Genomic DNA, 27,460 nt, shown 5'->3' on the forward strand with positions numbered 1-27,460 from the left:
ATACATTTCGAGAGAAGTGTTCATGTGCTGGCTCCTGATTTCACAATTCCCTTTTCCCATTAAAGCAACAGACACCAATCACTACACTCTTCACAATCCTCTACACTGAATACCTACACTTAAGAAACGACTTCCTCACTTCACAAAGTAAATGTTACAACATCAGAGAAACAATAAAACCTTTGCAGTTACTTGTTCGAGCTTCCCGCCAATAATTCCAAACGATTTTACCTCTAATTCCATGTTATTTTACCTTTTATTCGTTAACCTGTGTGTTAGTGTAAATTATTGTTATTACATACTGATTACTTTTACTACACTGGAGCCAGCCAGAGTGGCCGTGCGGTTCTAGGCGCTGCAGTCTGGAACCGAGCGACCGCTACGGTCGCAGGTTCGAATCCTGCCTCGGGCATGGATGTGTGTGATGTCCTTAGGTTGGTTAGGTTTAATTAGTTCTAAGTTCTAGGCGAATGATGACATCAGAAGTTAAGTCGCATAGTGCTCAGAGCCATTTGAACCATTTTACTACACTGGAGAGTCATGGGAGAAATCGTAATTTCTGTCCATGAATCACGTTTAAACTCTGATCCCTTTCAGTTAATAATGAATTATTTGGACTGTTTACTATCAGTCAACTAAGTTTTCCAAATCTACCTCACAGAAACTTTTCACAATCCATTTAAAACAGTTTTGCCAAACTAATTCCAGCTTAAAAGTCTTCACAGCGGACTAATTAAAGATTTCTCCAATCCGGCATGGTAACTAAATTTTAATACACTTCGTGCTCTTTACCACTGTGGAACAATGCAATCGCAATTGCGGTAAACGCTGCCCTCGCAGACATTATCTCGGTATTATACATGGCATGTTGCGAAATGCCTTTAAGATCCGCAACAACTTATTAAGAACTAGTGATGAACATCCATTTCTGATAGTAATTCGCGTGTAGTTAAGGCTCTGGTCGTCCAACGACCAAGCTAGTAGAGGATGAATAATGAAAACTGCCCTACTTATCACAATAGATAATCGTTCTGCAATCTTGTTGCAAGGAAAGAACCTTGCGTTGCGGCTCTCAATGATTGTGACAAATAAGGAGCACCTGAGGTATACTCTGAAGACAACACAGAAGTTGCAGCCTGGTTTCCGTTGCATAACAGAATAAAGTTATGTCTATTTTGAAACACATATGTATAAATTTTGTTTTGCAGTGTCTTGCAGTGAAAGAAATTGATGAAGTTCTGTATCTGGAAAATAAGATGTGTATTGTTGTAATGCAGTTAGTAGATCCATTGATTAGGATTTGCAGGATTTTCTTTTCTGAAGATTTTAATGAAAATTTGAAACCGTTAATCACCATTGCTTAGGGTGGAGCTATGACATTCTCGAGCCAGTATGAATGCGACCACAACTGAATACAGCAGCCGGTAAGGTGTTAGGGTCGGAACTGTTCCTGAAAATTTGCACTGAATATCGCTGAGCACCATCGCAGGAGCCTTAAGATGTTTTAGCAGTCAGACGGGTGATAAGATAAAAAATTCTCTGCAGAATCGGCGAAGATGGGAACACGTGGAAAACACTGACAAGAAAAAGGGACAGGATGATAGGTTATGTGTTAAGACACCAAGGAATAACTTCCACGGTGCTAGAGGGAGCTGTAGCAGGTAAACTGTAGGAGAAGACAGAGACTGAAATATATCCGATAAATAATTCAAGGCACTGTATGTAAGTGCTTACCTGAGATGAAGAGTTTGACACAGGAGAGGAACAAGTGACAGTCCGCATCAAAACAGTCAGATGACTGATGACCACATAAAAGTGGTTTCTGGAGTGGCTCCACGTTTCGCCTCTCCCATTAACTCCATCCAGAAGCACTCAGTTAACATTATTTCCATTTCTGCAAACCTATGTCGCACATTAATCACCTTCCCTCAAGGATAAGGTAGAAACGGCTCAGTGAAGGAGTATAACTATCTTGATTGATATGGAACTCTAAACTCAGAATAAACTAAAGAGAAAGAGCGAAAGCGTTCCGAATAGAAATTGCGATTTTTCGTTCTTAGTTAAATTTGCTGTTGTTATCTTCTTGACTCATTCTTTCCTCGTCAAATTTGTGATAAATTCTCTTTTAACTTACTCGTTATAATTAGGATAGCAGACTTTTGGGTAGGCACTTTCATACATCAGTAGTCTGAATCTAGAACGAGGAAGATTATTTTTCCATTTGATTTACAATACATCCCGTCGACTCAAAGGCAGTAAGCCTCAAGCCATATTCTAAAATACACCCCAGATTAGAAACGAGAATTACTGGAAAGATGTTGTTTACTTATATTTACACTCGATTTCTGGGGAGTGCAGCTAAGTAGAAAACAGTTTTACTTCACATGTTGATTTTGATTCAGGCTGTTATCGCGATTTTGGTAAATCATGATCCTGTGACTCTAGAAAAGCGCTACTTGATATTGACGCCAACACCAAAAGCCGAACTGATATTACTCACTAAAGCAGATCTAGCCTCATCCCAGAGAAATAACATCAGAAATGAAAATGACCATTCCGTTATAAAGATTCAAGCACTCACACAGAACTCGTAAACAAATGCCAGTCGAGTCAAACTGACTTTTTTTTTTCGTGGTTCCCCTAAATCATTTGAGACGAGTACGGGACTACTGCTACTCTTCCTTTCTCATCAGAGTCTTTCTCCAAATGAACAGCTGCTCTGTCAACCTCGATGTCGACAAGTCGTTAAACGCTGTCACACACCTCTCTTTTATCGACACTGAATAAACAGTCCGTATCGCTCTTCACATACTGTGATTGAAGCAAAGGGTTTTTCCTTCCAAAAACTGTGCTACAACTGAAAACCATGGAATTATTCTCTATGGACACATTCACCAGAGACCCGCCAATTTGAATTTGAATACTCCTTAGGAACAGGTTCCCATGATGGAATCATTATGCACACTGTGATCAGGAATACATGATGCACATACTCGCATGCACGCCGCACCTGATCGTCATTACACTTATCATTGTAAGGACACAGAACGTTCACTATGATGTCACAAACCATCATCCATCGGTTTAGCCGCTCCATACAATACAGACATCTCTCTCTGACTCCCCACAAACGCTCCGATGATGATAAGTAGTAAAATGTATTCTTAATCACATTTGTGGACATAGTAGTTCAGGAAATACAGGAATTTCTTTCTTTACTTCCAGACTATAGTCACAAAATATTGTCCTCGGACAGAGCCAAAAAGACTATTAAAAGGATTGTTGTTACGATCTTCAAAGACTGGATCGATGAAGCTCTCCAGGCTAGTCGATTCTGAGCAAGTCTTTTCAACCTGAATTCGCCTGAACGCCTGTCTCCCATTACAATTTTTACCCCACACTTCCCTTCGTTACCGAGCAGATAATTCAATGATTCATCAGGAAGTGTGCTATCCACCAATCCGTTCTTTTAGTCAAGTTGTACCATAAATTTCTTTTTTCTCCAATTCGTTTCAGTACCTCATCATAAATTATTCAATCTACTCATCTAATCTTCAGCATTCTTTTATAGTACCACATTTCAAATGCTTCAACTCTATTCTTCTCTGAACTGTTTATCGTCCACCTTTCACTTCCGTACAAGGCCGCTCTCCAGACAGATACCGTCAGAAATAAAATTAAGTGTGAGGATGCAATTGCGATCATAGACTGGAAATGAAGACATAAGAATGTGTTCCTCCTTTCACAGTACTCCTGCTGGCCACATACATTGTGGTTCCAAATTTCATGGTGGTTGTTAGTGGTGGTGTACGACAACGAAAGCGAGCAGATTTAGTATCCTATAGTGTGGAATTAGCTGTGAAGATGACTACTGCTGCACGCACAATGCATTCAGTTTCAATTCTGACGTTTGTACGTTATTTGCTCACTTTCTGATCAACTATATCGCCCATTAATAACAGGGTCACTGTGCATCACATCGACACTTGCTGCGCTCAAAAACGGCCTATAAGACCGAAAGCTTCCAATCGTGCAAGATGTAATAAAATGTACTTATGTTGAAAACAGCCGAGATGGAATGTAGTTTTGAAACTGTGTAGCTGTGGTACCCCACGTAAAGAAAATGTTAGAGACTTCGTTGACCAAAGGTATCAATGACTGCAAGAAAACGCTCGTGTCTCTAACTATACAGCTTTCCCTGACTGTGTGTTCCTCTCTGTGTTACAGCTACTGCACTGACGAGAGTACGTCGACAGGATGACGGCGCTGAAGCCGACGATCAGTCCATCGACGAGCTGTGCGACCAGAGGCCACCCGACGAGTACTTCCGTCTTAGCACTGACGGAGACTGCAGAGACGTCGTCAGGTAGAGGCGGCGGCTAAGCTATTACTTACTACCTGTACGATGAATGATTCTGGCCGTGGAAAGCATAGCGCTGCTGCACGTTTCAATTTTTAAGCAATTTGCACATAAAAATCGAGTAAACGAGAGCTTTATTATTTACAAGAAAAAAGTCATCACATAAACAGCTCAAATAGGTAGAATAGTTTCGATTACGTATTAGTATCTTCGGAGCTTCATCTGTGTAATTTACTAGTAATGTGGTACCTAGTACGAAAAGACAATTAATGAAAAAAACAGTTAATTCTGTCTGTTTATAGAGCATGTAGTATTATAAAATATCTCGTTATCATATACCATCCTGCTAAAAATTACAGCAAATGTGTTAACTTCAGTATGTTTCTTTTAAAGTGTGTAAAAAGTGTAAATCTGTTTTTCTCTTTCTCTCACATTGGTACAAAATCCAAACGGAGTGCCACATCTGCGATACTTCTTCGTTTGTTTGTCTATGAAGATGTCTCTTGCTTTTCCCAAAAATATTTGTGTTATGGCGGTTACCACAAATTTCTCGACCTGTTAGTACGTACAAAACATGAAAATGTTCCATCTTAGCACTACATACAAAAATCGTTCAGTAAATAATGCCTCACAATTTTCTCGGAACATATTTGTTCGTAAGAATTAGAATTAAAGGAAATATCAGTCAATATTCCTTTTACATGCACTGTTTTTCTACATAGGTTCTACATTCAATGGTTTTACGCTAGCGTTCAATAAGAGCACTTATTCCCCGTTGGTAAAAGCTTAAAGTGATGCACCCAGGTTTCGTCACCTGTGTCGATCCGTGACAGAAGGGCATCTTCATTGGCTATGAACTGCTCCAACAGTAAAGATGAAATAGCTTCTCTTTGAATCTTGTGATGGGTCGTGAGCATTCGTGACACCCACCTTGAACACACCTTTGAGTATCCAGTCATTGCATACGCACTTCCAATGCTCACCGATAGTTATAGAGTCAGTTGTCTGCACTAATAACGGCATCCAGCGATTCAACACTTCGGGGGCAGAAGCCGTGGTGGACGTCCAGAATGTGGCCGATCATGGAGCTCAGTGTCTACAATTCCTGGCACTTTAACTCTCTTTACCCACCGACCAACAGTATTCCTGTCAATTGTGCCTCAGGCACACACTGCACACAAACGTTTATGTTTGTTCACCACGGCTTCTTTTTTCGTAAACAAGAATTCAATTACAGCAATGAGTGCCTCACGTTGACATCACTTTGCTCTGCCAGTTTTCGAAATTGTTGAAAACTACGCAGATGTACAAAATGAACCAGAGATTTGAAGCTCCTAAAAGGAGATGTTCTAATATTCATTAACGCCTGTAAAAATGTGGCATTATTTATCGAATGACATTCGTAATACAGTGCATAATCGCATTATTATCGCAACCACAAGATAGTCTTACAGTAGATAAAATATGTGAATTTAGTTTTCAGTGTCCTTCATCAGACTGACTTGATTTTCTTTCGGTTGCCATACACACGTCAAACAAGAATACAATCAAGGAAGCCTTATTGCCAGTAAAGCTGAGATCGCGATGGCTTCCACATCGATCTTGGTATGAAAAAAGTAGCGCTTTATACAGCCCCAATAGTCGTATTTAGTTACAACGCCAATATAACTAATTACAGTGTAAAATATGGCGAAATCTTGACAGCGGTCGCTCCGGACAAACCTCAAACGAAATGTCGGGGGTTATAGCAGGCTGCAGCCTGTGTGGAATGCACGTAGCGGCATTAAGTTGCGCAACAGGGAAACGTTAACAAAGAATGCGACTTTCCCTTCCCCGGTAGCAAAAGAAACAAAGGGTGAAGTCTGCTCCACAAAACTGCAGATAAAAACTCTGGTCGTCTTGCTCCTACATAAAGTGGGGCATTACTTGTAGAAAGTCCAGCCACTGCAATGTTTACAGCTTTGTCAAGAATCATATTCCAAGCTACGATTGAAAATTTGCTCCTGTAATCGATTTCAGAAGTGTAGAAAACGTACGATGACAAGTGCATTGCATGTGCCTGGCAGGGCTAGTTTTTCTCTTTACTCCTAGTTCTTCCAAAGAGTGAGGGAAGCTGCAAACATTGACGTGAATGGTAAATGTTACACTATGAATCACCAGTTCAATAACTATCAAAATTTGTTGAGATATCCATGTCGTAACAGGAATCTTGACGAAATTTTTGCCATATTGTGTCAGTTCATGAACCCCCCCCCTCCCCCCTGCCTGGAGGCTACTACGAAAGTATAGTCTTCCCATCGCGTCCCAGACACGCTCTATGGGGGATAGACTAGGAGCTAGGAATGCGAGTCAAAGATCCGAACAACTCTCAGAGCTTCTGTACTGAGAACTGCAGTGCTGAGTCTTGCATTGTCTTGTTGGAATATTCCGTTTGGTATCCTGGTCGCTACAGATATGACTATAGGGTTTACCATTCTCGTCACATGCTGGTGATCATTCAGCCTCATGTCAATAATTACTGTATCGGTCCTGTTGTCGTATGCGACAGCTCCCCACAACGTGCTTACATGAGTTTGTAGAGTTGGAGCTCTCGAGAGCTGCTGCTTCCTGTGACCTTTGACCAGGTCGTCTGCTGACACGTGACCACAAACATAAGCGACACTGTTCTTTGAACACCACAGGATCTATTCAATGTCCCAGCTGACTCTGCCTCTTCACCATACAAGGCTCTTTAGTCTGTCTTGTGGTGACAGCGCTGAACGACGCGAGGCAACTCGAGATCTCAATCCAGCATCCAGTAATCTGTTCCCGACGGTCCGAGTGACGCATTACCTGCACTGTCAGCAGTCTCTGAGCAGGAATCACTGACAATCGATAGGTCATTAAGATACACAGATACGGGTATGTGAATGGGAAGGCACAACAGCATGCCGCGGTTTGGGGCTAAGTGATAGGACTTACGAAACTAGAAAGTACCGTGAGAAAATCGAACAGCTAGAATAAATGTACCAGAAAGAGAACCAGACAGAGAAGTAGAGGGTGACCCGAAAGTCCGTTAACATTTGAAAACGCACAAATTCACGGAATAATATAGGTAGAGTGGTAAAAATTAACACGCTTGCAAGAAGGACACTGGGGATTTTATTGAAACCAAAAACGACTGCAAAAACTGGTCAACCGATGGCGCTGGTCAACAACACATCAGTGACACCCCATGAGAATCGTGTATAAAATGAGTTGTAGTGAGAGAGACAGTCAGATCATCCCTACGCTGGCTGACAAACACCTGCTGAAAGGAACGATTTTTACGAAGGATGGTGCTCCACCTCTTAGTGCTACACGTGTGAAAGATCTGTGCAAAATGTCTGCTGAGGTTCGCGTGCTGAGCCTCCACGTCCGCCATGTTTGGCCTCCCAGGTCCCCAGACCTCAATCTGTGTATTTGTTGTGGGGTTACCTGAAGTCGCACGTCTACAGCGATCGCCCGACATCATTAGGGATGACAAAAGACAACATCCGACGGCAATTTCTCACCATACCTGCTGACATGCTTTTCAGTGCTGTTTACAACACTGCCTTCGACTGCAGGTACCGTTGATGAATGACGGCCGACATGTTGGGCATTCGTCATAAAGAACGTCCTCTTTGCTAAAAGTCAATTGTTATGATAATTATTGATTTTATATCATATGAAGCGCCACCTGTTGACCATTTTGTGGACTTTTTTTGGTTTCAATAAAAAGCCATGTCGTCTCAAGCACGTGCGTCGATTTTACCTCTCTCCTGCATTATTCCGCGAAGTACTGAATTTTCAAATGTTAACGGACTTTTGGGTCACCCTGTATTACGACCTGGTAACGGTTACCGAAAGAGGAAGACACACAGATACGGTAGGCATTCGGGGTATACCATCTTGTGTCAGGGATCTGAAGGGAGAGGCACAATATGCCATGGGCTGTTGCCGTATGGCAAAATGCTAAATTGATAGGATTTTACTAAAGACAGATTGGACCTCCCCTCCAGAACTGAAAGGTCCTCATTTCAAGTTAGTCTGGTCTGACACTCGGACAGCAAGTGAATTTACAGTCTCATGTCCCTTTCAGATACAAAAACTCCACTATAATGAATGCTCCCATATTTATTACATTTTAACAGTATTCTATTGAATACCTGATTTCATGAATCAATGAGTCGGTAACACCATAGACACGAAGTAACCCTGATTCTCCGAGAAATTTGTGGTGACTCCGTGGCAAAAGCGATCCTCAAAGCTTCCGTTGGCGAGCGCAGTTCACAACGGGACAACATGCGGCGGCTAGGAACTCCCAAAAAAGTGTTACTAGCGCTCTTGCGTGTACCATGTCAGTTTTATATATATATAAAAGTAACTCTCAAAGTCGAAGAGTTATTCCAACTAAGGGATTCTTGTCTTGTGACGGAAGAAAGTTCCCCGCCACACAAAGTGTACCGCGCATGTATGTGGAGCGCGTGGCGGAGGAAACTTGACTGACCGCAGGTGTCCCGTTGTGGCCGAGGCGCAAGTCGCGAGGCGAGGAGCAGCGCCCGCTAAGTGAGTGAAACTTGTGTTCTGCTCCCAGGTGCGACCAAGCGGGAGAGAACGGCATTACGCGCCTGGCGTCCGTCAGGTGCCCTAACGGATTAGCTTTTGATATTGAGCGACAAACATGTGATTGGAGAACCAATGTTAAAAACTGTGATAGGGTAGAAAGTAAGTATGATTTACCTGTATGTCAATCAGAGACGCAAAATGCTACAGATACTCACCAATTACAACTCTGAGGAATATGGCGTCTGCCTTCTAAAGGGCGATGTTGATATTCTGGTTTTTTGATTTAATAAACGGTACTCGGCGTGTGTATATAATGAAACACCGTAACTGTCGTAGAGCCGTTTATGCAACAAGACCTTCGAGTAAAAGGCGTGCCAGTCGTTTGCACACTGTTATGTAATGAACTTATGAAGGAAATGCAACAATTTACAAAGAAAACAGCTAGAGCTGTAGTTTCAAGACTATGGTTATATAAACGTACAACCACAGGAACGTGTCATTAAGACATTCCAGGTACAAACTTGTAGGGCTTGTAGAGGGGAGTGAGTAGATGATATTTTGAGTTGGATCCCATTTCCGGAAATGTGACGTTTCCGTGCCACAACCATTTGAAAACATGTTGGCAACGAGACTACTTTTGCAAGTAACTGATTACAGTACATCACTTGTTTTGCAATTCCAAAACAAGTGATCGTCTATTCGTTGACGGGTTATCTTCAATGTGATGCTCCGTGACCTCTTCCAGTTCGGGTGTGCGGTGTCTCAGAACACCACAGTAACGCCTGTTAACGCTGAGGGTACCCTTTCTCGAAGCCGTTGTGTAATTGCGGCAAAAAGGGTATGCGACGGAGTCCGACTTTGTGGAGAATGATCTTGACAAAGGCGGCCGAGCAGCTCCTCCGTTACCGTGAGCTTTGCCATTCAGAAGGATCATATCGGAGTACTACTGCAAAAAGATACTCAACCGTGTTGCTCTAACACTCATAGACACGCAATGAGGCTCGAACCAGGCCAGAGGGGATAATGTCAAATGACAGCAGCCGATCCGACACAACCAACCCAAACCATGACTACCCCGTTGCATACCAGCCTAGCAAACATGTTTTCAAACGGCTGTAGCACGGAAACGGTACGTTTCCGAACATGGGCTCCTATTCAAAATATTATGTACTCACTGCCCTCTAAAAGTTCTAAATGTTTGTAACGGGAATTTCCAAATACCCTGCATACTTTAGTAATCATTTGCTGAAGTTCACGCTGATAATAATGTTACTCTCCACAAGTTAAGTCGTGTTTCTCTTAATGGATCATTTAATTAATCATAGGACAAGGACAAAAAATTTTGACCTCTCACCTGAGAAACTTTGTCCCCAATTACGACTGATATTATCAAACGTGAGTAGGTGACATTTAATGCGATGAAAGCGAAAACGTATATGTAGGCCCTGCCAGAAATAGGTGACGTATCCAGTGGCATTTTGCGCCGTCGCATTTTAACTTAATAATAAGGTCTTTTTTGTTATTTTGTTTATCAGGTGCACAAAGTCTGGTATAAAGCAAATCAGTTGCCCCTCCGGATTGGCTTTCGACGTTGAAAAGCAAACTTGCGATTGGAAGGGTAAAGTGCAGAACTGTAACCAGCTCGAGAGTAAGTTTCTGGGAAATGCCAACATCCGTTGGGGTGACGGTCCGGCAGAGGTGCACCAATAAGGTCGCTTTCTATTGACCGACTGAGAAAAGCTAGTAAAAGTATTTGGTTTGGATTGTAGAAAATGAAAAAAATGTAAACGGATTCAGTTTTGTGCATGGAACCCACTGTGATGTAGTATTTTTCTTACTTAGGTTATCTTGATTTTGAACTATTTCCCTGTAGTTTGGATCCTTTGGCTCCTCACCCCTTTGCATGCTCTTTTCAACTCTACACCTTATCTCATTTTCCCCTCACTCGCCTTGTCTTCTGCACGTCTACAATAACAACACTACCTCTCGACGCCATTACTTGCTGTGTTGAGTAGTGAATGAACTCAGCAGTTAATCTTTGGGTGTAGTCTGTACTATCTTAGACTGCTTATGTAAGAATAGCTCTTTGGTAAATACGTACTTTGAAACTGGTTGTTAGCGTTTTTTAATATCTTTAGTAGTATGAATAGGAAATGGGAATACTGAACTAACGACTAACACGTAACAACGAAAATATAACAATTTTTTTGTGTTTTCTAAGTAGAATTATCACTTCGTATTAGATAGAACTTATTTTCTTTATACTGTTCACACAGCCTCAATCTTTGTTTTAAATATTAAAATTTCTTTTTCGCCATCACTCTGTTGGCGCATTTTTCACTGTTTATTTTCTTGACTGTTGCTACAGTGATTTTTTCTCAAATTTCAATGCTTGATAATACGTGGCCTTCGCGGCGAGCCAGCCTCGCTCTGAAATGTGTGTCTCTCTTGACTGTGTCTGTTTCTGTGTTTGTGTCTGCCCTTCCCCTCTTCTGTTGCCTGTTGCGTGTCTCTAACCGCCGATAACTCGACTTTCCGCTCCCTGTACCCCACAATTCCCGGACAACTTACTCTCCAAAACTGCCCGTGGACCACGACGCCCCTCTACAAACGGTGTTCCCTGTATCTGCAGAGCCGCGTAAGGTTCTGCCCATCCTCAAGACGGACGAGCCAGTGTGCCCCGAAGGCAAGCTGTCCTGTGGCAACGGCGAGTGCATCGAGAAGGAACTCTTCTGTAACGACAAGCCGGACTGCAAGGATGAGTCCGACGAGAACGCCTGCAGTAAGTACTTCAGCGTCTTCACATTTGTCGCACTAAAATCACAGAACATACAGTGAAGTGAATCAAAGGCTCCAATAGCCATTTGCAGCAGAAATAGAATCTTCGTACTTAAAATACGTCAGTCTGAGATTCATAACGCATTAAACACTTTTTTTTAGCTTGTCTTCCTGTCTTTGTTTCTCATTTAAAGTATAAGTGTGATTGAGCTATAAAAGCAGTATTGAGCAGACACTTATCACGATCTCCAAAATGTACGAGGGGTGTCAAATGAAAACCTGAAATATTTTTGAAAAATTTTTATTGGACATCAGTGGAACAAAAAAATGGTTCAAATGGCTCTGAGCACTATGGGACTTAACATCTATGGTCATCAGTCCCCTAGAACTTAGAACTACTTAAACCTAACTAACCTAAGGACATCACACAACACCCAGTCATCACGAGGCAGAGAAACACAAGTGTTTCATTTTTCTACATATTCTCCCTGTTACTCAACAAACGTCATCCAACATTAGGAAGTACGCACGGATTAAAACAAAAAAATTCCTGTTGGTCGCGTCTGCAGCCACTCGTGCGCCTCCTATTGCACCTCTTCACTCTTCATCGGAACGAAATTTCTTTCCGCCTCTTTGAGTGATCCAGACATGTGGTACTCACTCGGCATGAAGTCTGGTGAGTATGACAGCTGTGGCAGAGTATCAAAGTGCAGGTCATCGGCGGTTGCTGGAGTGGCAGTATGCTGCAGCCTGTAGGACATTCCTTACATCATTGGTAAAAGACCTGCCGACTTACAGACCAATGTTGATTCTGAATTACACTTTTAAGGTTTTCATTTGAGTACCCCTCGTGCTGTCCAACGACCTTCAACGGTCTTCCGTTGAAAAATGTGTGAAATCTTATGGGACTTAACTGCTAAGGTCGTCAGTCCCTAAGCTTACACACTACTTAACCTAAATTATCCTAAGGACAAACACACACACCCATGCCCGAGGGAGGAGTCGAAACTCCGCCGGGACCAGCCGCACAGTGCATGACTGCAGTGCCTTAGATCGCTCGGCTAATCCCGCGCAGTCTTCCGCTGAGAAAGAAAACTTGACCTGAGGCGACAGTCATACTTGCAGAAAAACGGAACGCCAACTTGCGCAGCAGTGTTTCGATATCTCATTGTACAGTGGTAAGAAACATTTACATGGACGCCGCTATACCATATTGAAAGGGAACAGTGTGCAATCGTGAAAGGGAACAGTGTACAATCAAGAAATGGAACAACAAATAACCTGTTGTGAGTATTGAACTAAACTCTTAGCGGACGAGCCTTGCATCTTTATAAGGGTTCCGCCATGTTAAGTAGCAAAGGCAACCACCAGAAAATTTTGTACAGCTGACAATCACCCAGTGAATCTGGGCTTGTATTATGGAATAACTCTGAAAAATCAAGTCGCGTTCGACAAAAGTAATGTATCCGATAAATGGACGCTGCGACTATAGCTCCAAGACCTCTTACCTAACCCACGTTCTTTAGACCGGCGAGGCCCCAGTTTCCCACACAATTGCGTGTCTTTCTGAATCCTGTGCATCAGAAAGCCAACGATTTTCCAAAGCTCCTTGATTCGTAGCATACATAAACCAGCTGAAGGGTTACTTTTTGTAACGAGAAAGCCCCTTATCTTCCCAAATGACAGATACATGAAGTAGTAAACTGCAAACTGTTTTTCAATAATTGGCCTCTATATCAAAACAGAAACGATTAGTCAAAAACAATTAAATGTAGCTGGTTGGAGACAAAATATAATACAAAAGTGAAGGGATCATTTTTATTCTGCAAAATAAAGGATGATTCGCGGACGCATTCAGTTTTCACTGATCTTCGTACAGTCGAACCCTTATTTGACGAATTCCGGAATGCAGACTAACTGAAAGAAGTTCTAGACTGTAGATGATACATATTGTACTGCGGCGATGTTATTACTAAAAATATTCTCGTTTTTGCGTAACCAGGACTGACGTAGAGGGCAATGAAAAATGTAGTAACTCTGAATTTTTTGAGCACTGATAAGATCCAGCTATTTTCTGTATTCAGGAAATGTCGAACAATCTCCATTTCATCAACGACAACGTTTTCGTCTGCTTCTAATCATACTTGCTCGTTCGGGACAGGAATCAGACTCACAAAAATACTGCACTCAGTGCGATTACAGCGTTTTAATACGTCATTTAAAGTCTTCTCCAGCATAAAAATTACATTAATTACTGCCACATTTCAAAATCAAGCTTAGCGCCTTACAAATGCCATACTGGGACGGCGTGTACTCGTATTTTCAAGCGACTTCGTAGTACTCTCTGGGAATATGAGAAAAGATAAGAGTGTGGAACATTTCGGTAATGGCAACAGTTAACAGCTCACTGTAAATGCTATCTAACATAGGCGCACATCTGTCCACCAATGTTATCTTGGGATGGGAATCGAAAGGCGGTGAAACTGTTCTGATGAACGCACGTTTGCTTGATAACCATATAAAAATATACTTTTTTTGTTGCAACTGTAGCCTCAGCCAAAATAAATTTTCTAAGTAACAGCAATCTGCCACCCTGGTAGTTGTTAGTTGGATTAAAATATTATTTCATTTTGGATTCGTCGCTACTGCACAATTTAAGATGTGTCGCCATTTTCAAGTGAGAATAGTTCGACCAGTCAAACGAATATTTTTGCGGTACAGTCAGAACGTGAGTATGGTCAAACTTTGTAAAAATTTTGTTTAATGGCGGCTTACTGGTCTTTAAAATTAACAACCTGATGCAAAAAGATTCCTAAGCGACAGAGTTCAGCTCTTATATGATACATCACTGCTGCTCAGGAAAGTCTTGTTGTCACGTTGGTAATTTTAAAGTCCGGTCAATAACCATATGTTAACGAAGTATAACAAAGATGACCATATGCACATTTTGACTGTCACCTGAAAATGTCTTTTTGACTGATTATACTCCACTCACTTGAAAATGGCTACAAATCCGAAAATGTGTGGGAGTGGCGAATCCGAAGCGAAAGGTTATTTTAATTCACCTAACAACTGCCATTGCTGCAGGTTGTTGTTATTTAGAAAATTTGTTTCGGATGCAGCCACAAACATATGTAAAATAAAATATAGGTTGTTTCAAAAAGAATATACGTATTTCGAATGCATATATTTATTAAACTTTAAGACATACGAATATCAAACTTTACACACGTATTTACGAATCTCTCAAGTTCAGATTACAGATGTTCAATATGTCCTCCATCAGCGACACGAACAATATCGCATCGATACTCAAATTCCTCCCATACTCGGGCAAGCATGTCCTTCGTCACTGATGTTAGGGCAGTACGGATCCGGTTCTTCAACTCTTCCAGGTTCTGTGGGAGTGCTGGTACATAAACGTTGTCTTCAACGAAACCCCACAGGAAGAAGCCAGAGGGTGTCCAATCCGGTGACCGTGGGGCCCAGCTCCTTGACGACCAACCCAACGGCTCTGTAGAGTTTCATTCAGATATTCATGGACTTGGCGAATCCAGTGAGGGGGTGCCCCGTCTTGTTGAAAAATGAAGTTGTCTTCGTGCAGCCTCTGAAACAACCAGCTTTGTAACATAGCGAGATACTGCTGACCGTTAACCGTGTTTCCATCAAAGAATGGGCCGTAAACAGATGATCGGGATATCGCGCAAAACACACTGACTTTGGGCGAATCTCGTGCATGTTCAATGGCTGCTTGTGGGTTATGTAGGCCCCAAATTCGAACATTGTGTTTGTTCAACTGACCACTAACATGGAAAGTCGCTTCATCACTGAACACGATGCGTTGCGCGAAAGTGTTATCTTTGTCAACAGCATCAAGAATCTCGTTACAAAATACCACGCGTTTGCGTTTGTCATGAGGACGCGTGCTGCTTCATAACCAACCGGCGTCTCAAAACACGCCAAATCGTTGTCGTAGGCAGGCCCGACTCGCACGAAGAGTTGATTTTGAAGGACTACGTTGTAAAGCAGTTTGAATTCGTGCAACATTTTCTTCAGGAACACGGGGGCGGCCAGGACTCTTTCCTTTACGTACACATCCTGTGTCTAGAAACTGTCGATACCATCTGCGAATGTTCCACCCATTCGGAGGATCGATTTGGTACCTCAACCTGAAACGTCTTTGCACTGTAATCACAGAATTGCACTTCGCAAACTCGAGAACACAAAATGATTTGTGCTGCGGAGTAGCCATTTTAAACATATGACATTTACCAAGCAAAACGGAAGACAACTGACATCTAGCGGCTATTAATATAAACTAGACTATGTATTCGTTTCTCCTCTAGCTGAGCGGAGGCGCAGCGATCGATACTTTGGACAAAATAATACTTTGTAATAGGTATATTCTTTTTGAAATACCCTGTATATATTTTTTCACAGTTTTTTGTTTTGAGGAGCAGTATCACACCTTTGATACCCATAATGGAATAACACTGGCTTGCACATAAATGATGAGATCAAAAATTTCCAGACACCCCTGTGTAACGCGCAACTGACCGCTAGATGTCGCCAGAGGCAGGCCCGCCAGTATAAAAGGAGGCGAGGAGTTTTTCGTTGTCAGCAGAAAAGCAGTAACAGCAGCACGGGTGGCCAACTGAGCTCAGCGACTTGAGACGTGGCCTAGGCACTGGATATCGCCTGAAAGGCAAATCCATCGGGGACATTTCAACGCTTCTAAAGCGGGCCATGTCGACTGTTAGTGACGAGCTCGTGGAGACGCTAAAGCAAAACCGGGCAGCCTTCGTGTACTGATGGACAAGAACCGTCAAGCACTGCAGAGAAAGACATCACTCGTGAGGTCCAGAGTGCTACCAGCAGTCCATTTATCACAACAACTGTGTGAAGGGAGTTAAAAGAAATGCGGTCGGGTGACTTGGAGTTGTGAATCACGCTATACCCTGTGGCAATCCGATGGAAAGATTTGGATTATGCCTGGAATATGTTAGCTGCCATCTTGTGTAATGGCAACAGTCAAGTACAGAAGAGATAGTGTTACAACAAGGAGGTGTTTTTATGGTTAGGTTGTGAGCCCCTTATTGTGCTTAAGAAAGCTGAAGGATTTGAACACATTTCACAGCAAAGTGCACTGCGTGCAGTAGAGGAACCGTTTGGAGGCGAAGACTGTTTGAGTCAGTATGAAAATGCACCCTGTCATAAAGTAGCATGTGTGGTACAATAGTTTGTGGACAATAATATTTCTGAAATGGACTGGCCTTCCTAAAGTCTCGACATGAACCTGATGTAACACGTTTGCGATGAGTTAGAACGTATATTCCGCTCCAGACCCCAGAGCCCACTATCACCTTCTCTGGTATCTACTCTTGAGGAAGAATGGGCTGCCGCTCCTTCACAGACATTCAGACAGCTCATTGAAAGTGTCCCCAGCAGGGTTCAAGCCGCCATGAATGCGAAGGGTGCACGCATCTCATATTAATGTCCACTATTAGGTGTCCGAGAGACATATTGAAAGAGGAAGAGAAGTTTACACTGTTTTCACCGATTTGGAGAAAGCCTTTGATAGAGCACAGTGGAATAAAGTAATGGACATTCGAAAGAAGGATGGTGTCAACTGGAGGGGTAGAAGGTTGATTAAAAATCTATGCCTACAACACAAAATCTAGTACAGATTGGGAAGGAGACAACAGAGGAAAGTACAACTGGAAGGGGAGCGAGGTAAGCTGCTCTCTCTCTCCCAAATATTGTTTAGCGTATATTTGAAGCATATTATTCAGAAATGTGTGAAACAAAATAGAGGAGCGCGGGTTGGTGATAGGAGGACAGGATGTATTCGATTTACAGATGATATGGTGTTATTGGTAGAGAGCGAAAGAAGTGTGACTGGAATATTGAAATAATTAAATAAGACCTGTGAGGAATCCGGAATGAGAATTAATAAGAAAAAGAAAATCTGTATAGTGATTAGTGAAGGAAAAGTAAGAACAAGTATACAGTTGGGACAGGAAGATATAGAGCAAACTAGTGCTTTCAGATATCTGGGAAATTATTACGGACGAAGTAAGATGTAATAAGAATGTGAAAACACGTATAGCAATTGCAGAGGAGGCATTTGGTTCAAATGACTCTGAGCACTAATGGACTTAACTTCTGAGGTCATCAGTACCCTAGAATTTAGAACTACTTAAACCTAACTAACCTAAGGACATCACACACATCCATGCCCGAGGCCGGATTCGAACCTGCGACGGTAGCGGTCGCGCGGTTCCAGACAGTAGCGCCTAGAACCGCACGGCCACCCCGACCGGCGAAGAGGCATTTAACAAGCAGAGAAGGCTTCTATGTGGATGCATGGACAGGGACCTGAGGAAGAGACTGGCGAAGTGCTTTATGTGGAGCGTGGTTTTATACGGAAGAAAGACATGAACACCGAGGAAAGGGAAAGAAAGAAGAATAGAAGCATCTGAGATGTGGATTTGGAAGAGGTTGGAAGGAATAAAATGGGTAGACAACGTTAGAAGTCAGGAAGTGTTGAGAAGAAGTGAGGGAGGAGACGGAAATTTTAAAGGAAATCAAGAAGAGGAAACACAGTTTGCTTGGACATTGGATGAGAAGAGATTGTTTACTGATGGATGCTGTGGTAGGAACGATGAACGGAAGAAGAAGAAGAGGAGGAGGAGAAGGAGGAGGAGGACGCAGAGGATACCAGTTGGTTGACAGTATGTATGATAGGACACAGTTATGAGAGAACGAATGCGGTAGGAAATGACAGGACAGCATGGAGAGATAGATACATGTGAAGAGGGGGGTTGGGTTGTTTGGGGGAAGAGACCAAACTGCGCGGTCATCGGTCTAATCGGATTAGGTAAGGATGGGGAAGGAAGTCGGCCGTGCCCTTTCAAAGGAACCATCCCGGCATTTGCCTGGAGCGATTTAGGGAAATCACGGAAAACCTAAATCAGGATGGCCGGACGCAGGATTGAACCGTCGTCCTCCCGAATGCGAGTCCAGTGTGCTAACCACTGCGCCACCTCGCTCGGTGGTACATGTGAAGACCTGTCCTAGGAAACAACACTGATGATGATTATGATGATGATGAAGATGATGATGTGTATCCGCATACTTTTGATCGCATAATATACACGGGACATTGTAGAAACGGCATCACGACGTAGGGTTTTTCCCAGTGGACGCCAAGAATATTCTGCACCCGAGAAAGGCGCAATGGTGTTTTGAGGCAGGCCGTATCCGGATACGCGCAGGCGCGGATCACGTGCTGGGGGGCTGAGGGGGGGGGGGCGGGGGGGCGCCGCGGAACGTGACTGCCAGGGCGTGGCCCGCGCACGGCGGTCGGGCTGCCGCTGCTGAGTTGTGCAACGCGCCGGCCCTGCAGAATGTCAGCTCGCGCGCCAACGCCCCTCTGCTCTCGCCACACGCGTACAAAATTCCTCCTCGATTTCGTAGCTTAGGCTCTGTCATTTAACCATAATTTCTTATAGCAAAGCAAGCCGTTAGTGCAAAACACTGAGGTTCAAATGGTTCTGAGCACTATGGGACTTAACATCTGACTAGGGAACCTCCCCATCGCACCCCCCTCAGATTTAGTTATAAGTTGGCACAGTGGATAGGCCTTGAAAAACTGAACACAGATCAATCGGAAAAACAGGAAGACGTTGTGTGGAACTATGAAAAAAATAAGCAAAATATACAAACTGAGTAGGACTACTGCGCAAGATAGGCAACATCAAGGATACTGTGAGCTCAGGAGCGCTGTGGTCCCGGGGTTAGCGTGAGCAGCTGCGGGACCAGAGGTCCTTGGTTCAAGCCTGCCTATAGGCCGACCATGTCCTCTATGCTCGCTACTTTGCCTTTCCCGCAAGAGGGTGGACGTAATTGTGCATCCGCAGAGAAGCTAGTGGATTCGTTGCCCATCGAGGATAAACGATTAAGTGAATGCACGGTGTCTGTTATTTCGCACATGTTCGCTAGAACGGACACAGCGCATACATATAACACAGTGTATGTATTAAAGTTCAGGAAAATTCCAATAGCTAAAAGTACATATATGTTTTCATTTCTTTTTTTTCCCCTTGAAGCGTTTTGCACCACAGAGAGGTTAACTGTTAAAATTCCGACAGCGTACGTCCCAGGAGTAGTAGAGCTAAATATTGCTCTCCCACTTGCATCTCGTAAAATGACCACGACGAGAAAATCAGTGAAATTAAGTGTGTATACCTACGATTTTTATTGGCGAATGGAACGTATAACGGGGGAGGTGGATAGGGGAACTAGAAGTAAGCTCTACCAGACATCGTAAAGTCGCTTTCGAAATGTAGATGCAGATGTGACGGTAATGACAGTAACAGGTTGATGTTCAGGAGACTTACGACGACAAGACTTTGCGAACTGGAGGGAACTGCACAGTCTATCGTCGCAAATGACTAGCCTCCACGCAAGTGTACTGCCTGTCCGAATTACACAGCTATCTGCGCTGTCCCTTAGAGCTTATCGCTCAGTCATGACGATGTGATAAACTGCGCAGTTAAATTGAAGGCGTGTAGGGTCCTTAAAACGATGACTAGAAGTGTTTGCCAGCCGGTGTGGCCGAGCGGTTCTAGGCGCTTCAGTCTGGAACCGCGCGACCGCTACGGTCGCAGGTTCTAATCCTGCTTCGGGCATGGATGTGTGTGATGTCCTTAGGTTAGTTAGGTTTAAGTAGTTCTAAGTTCTAGGGGACTGATGACCTCAGGTGTTAAGTCCCATAGTGCTCAGAGCCATTTGAACCAACTAGAAGTGTTTGTCCTTGGACGACAAGTCGGAGCCGTTCGTGATGAGTGGTACTCATCACTTTTCTCCCACCCCATCACTTCTCTTCCAGACATGTTACAATACCGTTACAAGCAAACGACGATTTCGATGCGGTAGTATATCCACAGTCTGCACACTTCCCAATTATATTTTGAGAAAAGTTTCACTGTTAACACTTGAATTTACTATCTGACTGTATCCTTATTTTCAAAAAGAAGGCCATGACCAACTGTAAATTATTCTATAAATAAAATAATTACATCATTTTCTCGCTAGAAAAAAATAACTAGTATTAAGGACACAACAGAAACAAATGTTCCGTATTGAGTCCTTAACTACAAGACTCGAACCAAGGCCAGTAATCGACTGTAGGTTGTAGGCGAGAATCCGGACGGCTCAGTGCACACACGCAAAGCCCCAAGTCCGTTGCCTTAGTCGTCGTATAAATAACAGACGGACCTGGTCCCGGCGGAGGTTCGAGTCCTCCCTCGGGCATGGGTTTGTGTGTTTGTCCTTAGGATAATTTAGGTTAAGTAGTGTGTAAGCTTAGGGACTGATGACCTTAGCAGTTAAGTTCCATAAGATGTCACACACATTTGAACAGACGGACCACAGGCTCGTTTCTGTGTTCTCGAGGCCTCAATGGGACGTGCTTTACAACGAATCACGTTATTAAGCGTATCTGGCTGCTTCAGCATTGTCCGATGCGTGTTCTTTTCAGCCTGTGCGTGAAATATGCAGAGACCCTATGCCGTCTGCTTGTCTTAATAAATTCACATCACAAAGCTCCACGTTCAATTTTAACGATAAACGTTTTATATACAAACTCGGCTTCTGAGAATAGATGCATTAATTTCGCTCGTAGCTTACAGACATATTATTAGTAATAAGAATGAGTTACTGGTTGCTGTCCTTCGCTGTAAACAGTTTGGCACGCTTCTGGTTCTGACATGTTTGCCTCTGCGTTCTTCCCGCAGCCGTGGAGACGGACCCTAACCGTGCGCCAGACTGCGACCCCACGCAGTGCGTGCTGCCAGACTGTTTCTGCTCCGCTGACGGCACCAGGATCCCCGGCAGCATAGAACCCAACCAGGTACGTCACCAGCTTACAGCCACCACGGGATGTGGCCTGTCCTGGCCCGTATTCCCTAGCCTTAGCTGAGTATGTCGGCGATAAAGGCGACGCACAAGATATCCAATACGTTCTGCACGCAAGCCATAGCAGACACGTTTCAGATCTGAATTGTTGTTTAACAGTGATTGAAACATAGAGGGACGCACTGATGCATAGGCGCAATTTTGGTGTACTTCAGCTTTAGCACTGTTATAAATATGAAACCAGAGCTGTATGGAAACTGTGACTCAAACTGACTTGCAGTTTCACAGTAACAACTACACAGTTAGGACAGGAAGATATAGAGCAAACTAGTGCTTTCAGATATCTGGGAAATTGTTACGGCCGAAGTGAGATGTAATAAGAATATGAAAACACGTATAACAATTCCAGAGGAGGCATTTAATGAGAAGAGAAGGCTTCTATGTGGATGCATTGACAGGGACCTGAGGAAGCGACTGGCGAAGTGCTTCATGTGGAGCGTGGTTTTATACGGAAGAAAGACATGAACACTGAGGAAAGAGAGAGAAAGAAGAATAGAAGCATCTGAGACGTGGATTTGGAGGAGGATGGAAGGGATAAAATGGGTACACAAGGTGAGAAATCAGGTGTTGAGAAGAAATGAGGGAGGAGAGTGAAATTTTAAAGGAAATCAGGAAGAGGAAACACAATGTGCTTGGACATTGGATGAGAAGAGATTGTTTACTGAAGGATGCTGTGGAAGGAACGGTGAATGGAAGAAGAAGAAGAAGAAGAAGATACCAGTTGGCTGACAGTATGATAGGACACAATTATGGGAGAACAAATACGGTAGGAAATGAAAGGACAGCACGGAGAGATAGATACATGTGAATACCTGTCCTAGGAAACAACACTGATGATGATGATGATGATGACGACGAAGAAAAAGATGATGATGATGTGTGTCCGCATACTTTTGATCGCATAATATACACGGGACATTGTAGAAACGGCATCACGACGTAGGGTTTTTCCCAGTGGACGCCAAGAATATTCTGCATCCGAGAAAGGCGCAATGGCGTTTTGAGGTACGAAAACCCATCCGTTAAGACAACCTGTGAAACTGTTGTTGCTTACTGCTGTGCAATTGCAAACTGAATTGAGTCAAAATCTCAATAGAGCTCAGCTTTCATGTGCTGCCCGGCGCAAAAACTAAATGTTTGCACAATGTAGAAGGATACTTCTGTTCCAATACAGTTTTTTTACAAATGTAGACTTTGAAAATACTTATTCATTTGGTCGTAAATTTGATAATTTGCGTCTACAGAACACAGATCCAGGAGCAATGAAAATCGTGGTACAGTACGGCTGTATGAGATTGAAATTATTTTACTCTTCGAAGAATATATTTGAAAGGCATAGAGGAGGGATACCGGAAACTTGAGACTTCGAGTGAGTCGATGAACCTCTAGAAAAGCAGCTATCTGAGTTCGAGCTTCGATGTGACACGGATCTAACTCGTCGCAGATGATTAAGATCTGTGGTTTGCTCTTGAAACCACACGACAAAATAATTTTATACCATGAGATTAAACCATCACCATAAATCATATACATTTTGCTGAAAAACCATCTCTGTGTTTTAGGAATTCTCTGGGATTTTACAGGGTACCTAAGGTTATATTTATCAAATAATTTCATAATTAGTTTAAACAAATGCGTCTCTGAGCCATCACTTGTACAAATACAGCATTATTGAAAATAAAGATCATTGTACAGCTGATGGCTCAGAGACGCATTTCTTCAAATATTTGACAGCTGTAAACAGTTACCTTATAAAAATTTCTAATTAGTTTAAAGTGGATATATTACATTGAATAGGACACTTCAATGGAGAAGGAAGTTTTTTGCGCCCCCTATTCAGAGAATACAATATTCGATAATAAAGAGTAACTTCAGTGATTAGACAAGTCTGATCTAATTTAACGCAGTTTTAAGAATATTGAGTAGAGTTCTAACAAATATGTTTACATTGAGAACTGCTTGCATTCTAAATGCAAGACCTGAGTTTCTTCTGGCGTATACAATTTTCAGACAACTTACAGGAATTCAGCCAGGTAATATTTACAGCAACCACCAGGTAATATTTACAGTGCGTCTTTCAAACAACTTATGGGAATTCAGCCAGGTAATATTTACAGCGACAACTGTAAATATTACCTGGCTGAATTCCTGTAAGTTGTTTGAAGGGTGGTCGCTGTAAATATTACCTGGCTGAATTTCCGTAAGTTGTTGAAAATTCTAAATGCGGATGCTTTACCACTACATCCTACTTCCAACTTGAACTATCTACATGATTCTAAGAACAAAACAGATTAAAAACAATGCCATCTGATCTCCTTCAACCTGGATACCGGAACGTAGTTGCATGTACATTTTCATTTCCGTATACATAGTTGATAAACTGTTTCTGCCAGCATGTGAAACAACGTCTCTTAGAAGACGTGTTTTGAAAATGTTGACAATAACGTCCTGTCCAATATCATCGTCCTCTCTTGTTGCAGGTGCCACAGATGATCACACTGACGTTCAACGGTGCCGTCAACGTGGACAACATCGACCTGTACGAGGAGGTCTTCAACGGCCAGCGCAACAACCCGAACGGTTGCCAGATCCGTGGCACGTTCTTCGTCTCGCACAAGTACACCAACTACTCGGCCGTGCAGGACTTGCACCGCCGTGGCCACGAGATCGGCGTCTTCTCGCTCACTCACAAGGATGACCCCAATTACTGGACTCAGGTACGAGGGCTCTTGTCTTTAGTGTCCTACCACAGCTGACACCTTAACCTGTCGCCATCTGCTGCAACGTGCAGAAACGTTTTCTCTATGGGTTCACAGGTTCAGATCACGAAAAAAACAAGATAGAGGGTAGTATACTCCCCGATATGCGCTAATTTGAGTCAAGGCAACAGATAAGATACATCTTAATTTCGCTGACGTAAATTTCTTCCTTAATTTCTGCAGGTAATTACTATTTCAAAAATAAAGAAAGAGATAAAGGCTGCTGACTCCATAACTGCCCATGAAATATGGCGCCAAGTCTGCTACGAAAAAATAGTTTTTAAATAGGAACAAATTATACTAGTAACAACAAGAAAGATTATACAGGTTGTCCCTCCTAGGAGTTGTCAGGCGCATTTTGTCTGGTGTTTCGGCAGGCATTTGCAATTTCGTTTTTTCAGTGTCTATGTGGAGTCATCCCTAACAAATATTGCTCATCAAAGTTTTCATGCGAAGGCCATTATCGACGGAAAGCAGAATTTTACGCGCGCATTCGCTAGAGCGGTGCAGAATTATTTTAGTGCGAGTTTTGTTTCATCGGCATGTATTAACAGGGACAGCACACACGGAGAACAGTCAGTACTCACACAGCGACTGACCAGCGCTGCTGCACGGCGGTAGCCGCTGGGGTACTGGTTATTCTTCCTGTTTTACCGTCCCTGTTAATAGATACTGATAAAACAAATATCGCACGAGATTAATATTTTGGATCGCTCTATCGAATGGGCACGTTAAATTCCGCTTTAGAAAGCATTTTGTTTGTAACAGAAACAAACCTACGGTTTCAATCGACTATGGGCATCGCGTAAAAGACTTAAAAAGCAGTATTTGATTGGACTGACTCCAGCTGGACCTTGCAGAAACGAAATTGCAAATATCTGCCGGAACACAAGAGAATATGCGCCTGACGGTACTTAGAAGGAACACCGTGTATATATGTAAATCCGAGGGCTCTCGTGGTCGTTGACACTGACGGTAGAACCTTCCTAATTCTTGGGCGGCGGCGTATTTTCTTCAGGCCTTTCGAAAGTTTCAAGAGGAATATGACGCGGTATAACAACTCAGAAGGTTATACCAGCCAGGGAGCTCATAAATGATGTGTTTGTGGACTGCGCCTATCAAAATACGTCGTGTCCGTCTTCACACTGTCGGTACTCTCTAGTTCACCGCCTGGTGACAACTAGGTCGTGACAGATGGGGCGCTTGCTCGCCTGGACAAGGATGTCGAAGGAAACGGGCCGTGGCCTGCTCAAAAGAACCTTTCCCTAGAAGTGATTTAGGGTAACCATGAAAACCTAAATTTGTTTGATCAGACGGGGAGAGCTAAACCTTGCTCCTCCTAAATACGAGCTCAGTGTTTTAGTGATCGTTCGACCGGGAGAGCGGTGTGCTGACCACAAGCCCCTCCTATCCGCATCCTCAGCTGAGGATGACACGGCAGTCGGATGATCCCTATGGGCCACTTGTGGCCTGCAGATGGAGTGCTTCTTTTTTTAATAATAGTTAGGAGAAAAATTTTACTTATTTTCACTTAATTGCGGAATCTTTTTTAATGAAACACTTTGTAACTATCTGAATAAATTAAACACAAACAAGAGTATCAGTCAGCGTGTCACTTGTACAGAAAAACTGTTTGCGAATGACTGTCATTGGTCAATCGAACAAAGCTAAGAGAGTTGACAGGACTGGAATTAGGCAGCAATTTTATGCTCTCGCTAAATGCCCCTTTTTTGAGTCCTGTTTGTCGCTCTTTGAAATGAAGGATAAAACGGGAAGAACGCAGGGTGAAGCACTAGCAGATTTCGCCGATCAGTCAGGTTGACACGTTCATTGTCGTTACAAGGAAGGTTAGAATTTTAACATCTTGTCGTCGTCGTCGCTATCATCAGAGATGGCACATGTCTTTAACTGATTCCGTGATAGCGTAGCCCAGAAACACGTCTTCTGAAATCATATCTTCCGGATGGATGGGTTTTCGGTATTCGGGCGCTCGCAGTTATTACTCTTTTTTGAATAGCACTTAAAGCTTTTCGGGAAGGAAACTGAAATTACCGAATTTTTATAACAAAAAGTAAAATGTTACAAATTATAAATTGAAATGACATGGCTGGGTCTGAGCACTATGGGACTTAACTGCTAAGGTCATCAGTCCCCTAGAACTTAGGACTACTTAAATCTAACTAACCTAAGGACATCACACACATCCATGCCCGAGGCAGGATTCGAACCTGCGACCGTAGCTTGAAGTGATATAATAATACACTAAACAGGAATGTAAAAGATATAAACGTATCTATATTAACGCAATAGCGATTCTCAAGTGGTTAACATCAGCTCATACTGCACGTTTGCCTAATAGGGAATTTAGATATGAGAGAGATTTCGTTACAAAAAGTGAATAGCCGAAAGGGCAGGTCTTCCGTCGAATCATTCCTTGTCCTCTGTCCAAAACGCAAACTACCCCACAAAACTATGAGCACATTACGTTAACACGACAGGCACCATACACAGGAGGCTTTTCTTGTCGAAGGAGAATTCCATTGGCTGAAGGCCAGCCACTGCCTTAACGAGGGGGCGAGCTACTCTCTCCCTCTCGCCTTGTTTCGTCTTGCTCTACGGTCGGATGCTTGGTTTAACCAGTCAGAGCTTTATCCCATCCACTTAACGCCATTCTCCTTCCCACCTGTCCGTGACGACAGCTTTCCCTAGTAATCCTGCTGAAAGCGAAGAGGTGACTTGTTTCTCTTACGTGCCAGTTTAGCTGCTGCACCTGCCATTTCGTTGCTGCGGATTCCAACAGATCCCGGTACCCAGCAGAAATATGTTTCTTTGTCATGTTTAGCACAACGCGTTTCAATAATCTGTTTCCAGATTTGAGTGCTGTGAAATTGGAGAGTGCGAATTTCTGCACCGTGAGCGAGGCACAATAATCTTAAGAATATAAAAGAGACGACTACAAAAAGCGGGGGCAGAACACCACACACGCGGGTAGAAGATCCGAATCATATGCAAG

General features: G+C 43.0%; 1 protein-coding gene across 2 annotated transcripts in view; it reads left to right on the plus strand.

The window, feature by feature from the left end:
- The window catches only part of LOC126235722 (chitin deacetylase 1), a 44,606-nt gene that overhangs the window by 6,051 nt on the left and 11,095 nt on the right, over positions 1-27,460 (plus strand). Inside the window, exons 2-6 of one of the 2 annotated variants that reach the window (XM_049944493.1) lie at positions 4,228-4,366; positions 10,465-10,577; positions 11,562-11,711; positions 21,508-21,623; positions 24,169-24,405. In XM_049944493.1, the coding sequence (XP_049800450.1) occupies positions 4,228-4,366; positions 10,465-10,577; positions 11,562-11,711; positions 21,508-21,623; positions 24,169-24,405 (755 nt within the window). Of the gene's footprint in view, positions 1-4,227; positions 4,367-8,957; positions 9,089-10,464; positions 10,578-11,561; positions 11,712-21,507; positions 21,624-24,168; positions 24,406-27,460 lie in introns of both variants that reach the window. The other variant, XM_049944492.1, reaches the window with a different exon arrangement.

The sequence above is a fragment of the Schistocerca nitens genome, chromosome 2 (genome assembly GCF_023898315.1).
Source record: "Schistocerca nitens isolate TAMUIC-IGC-003100 chromosome 2, iqSchNite1.1, whole genome shotgun sequence".
Taxonomy (NCBI): Eukaryota; Metazoa; Arthropoda; class Insecta; order Orthoptera; family Acrididae; genus Schistocerca; species Schistocerca nitens.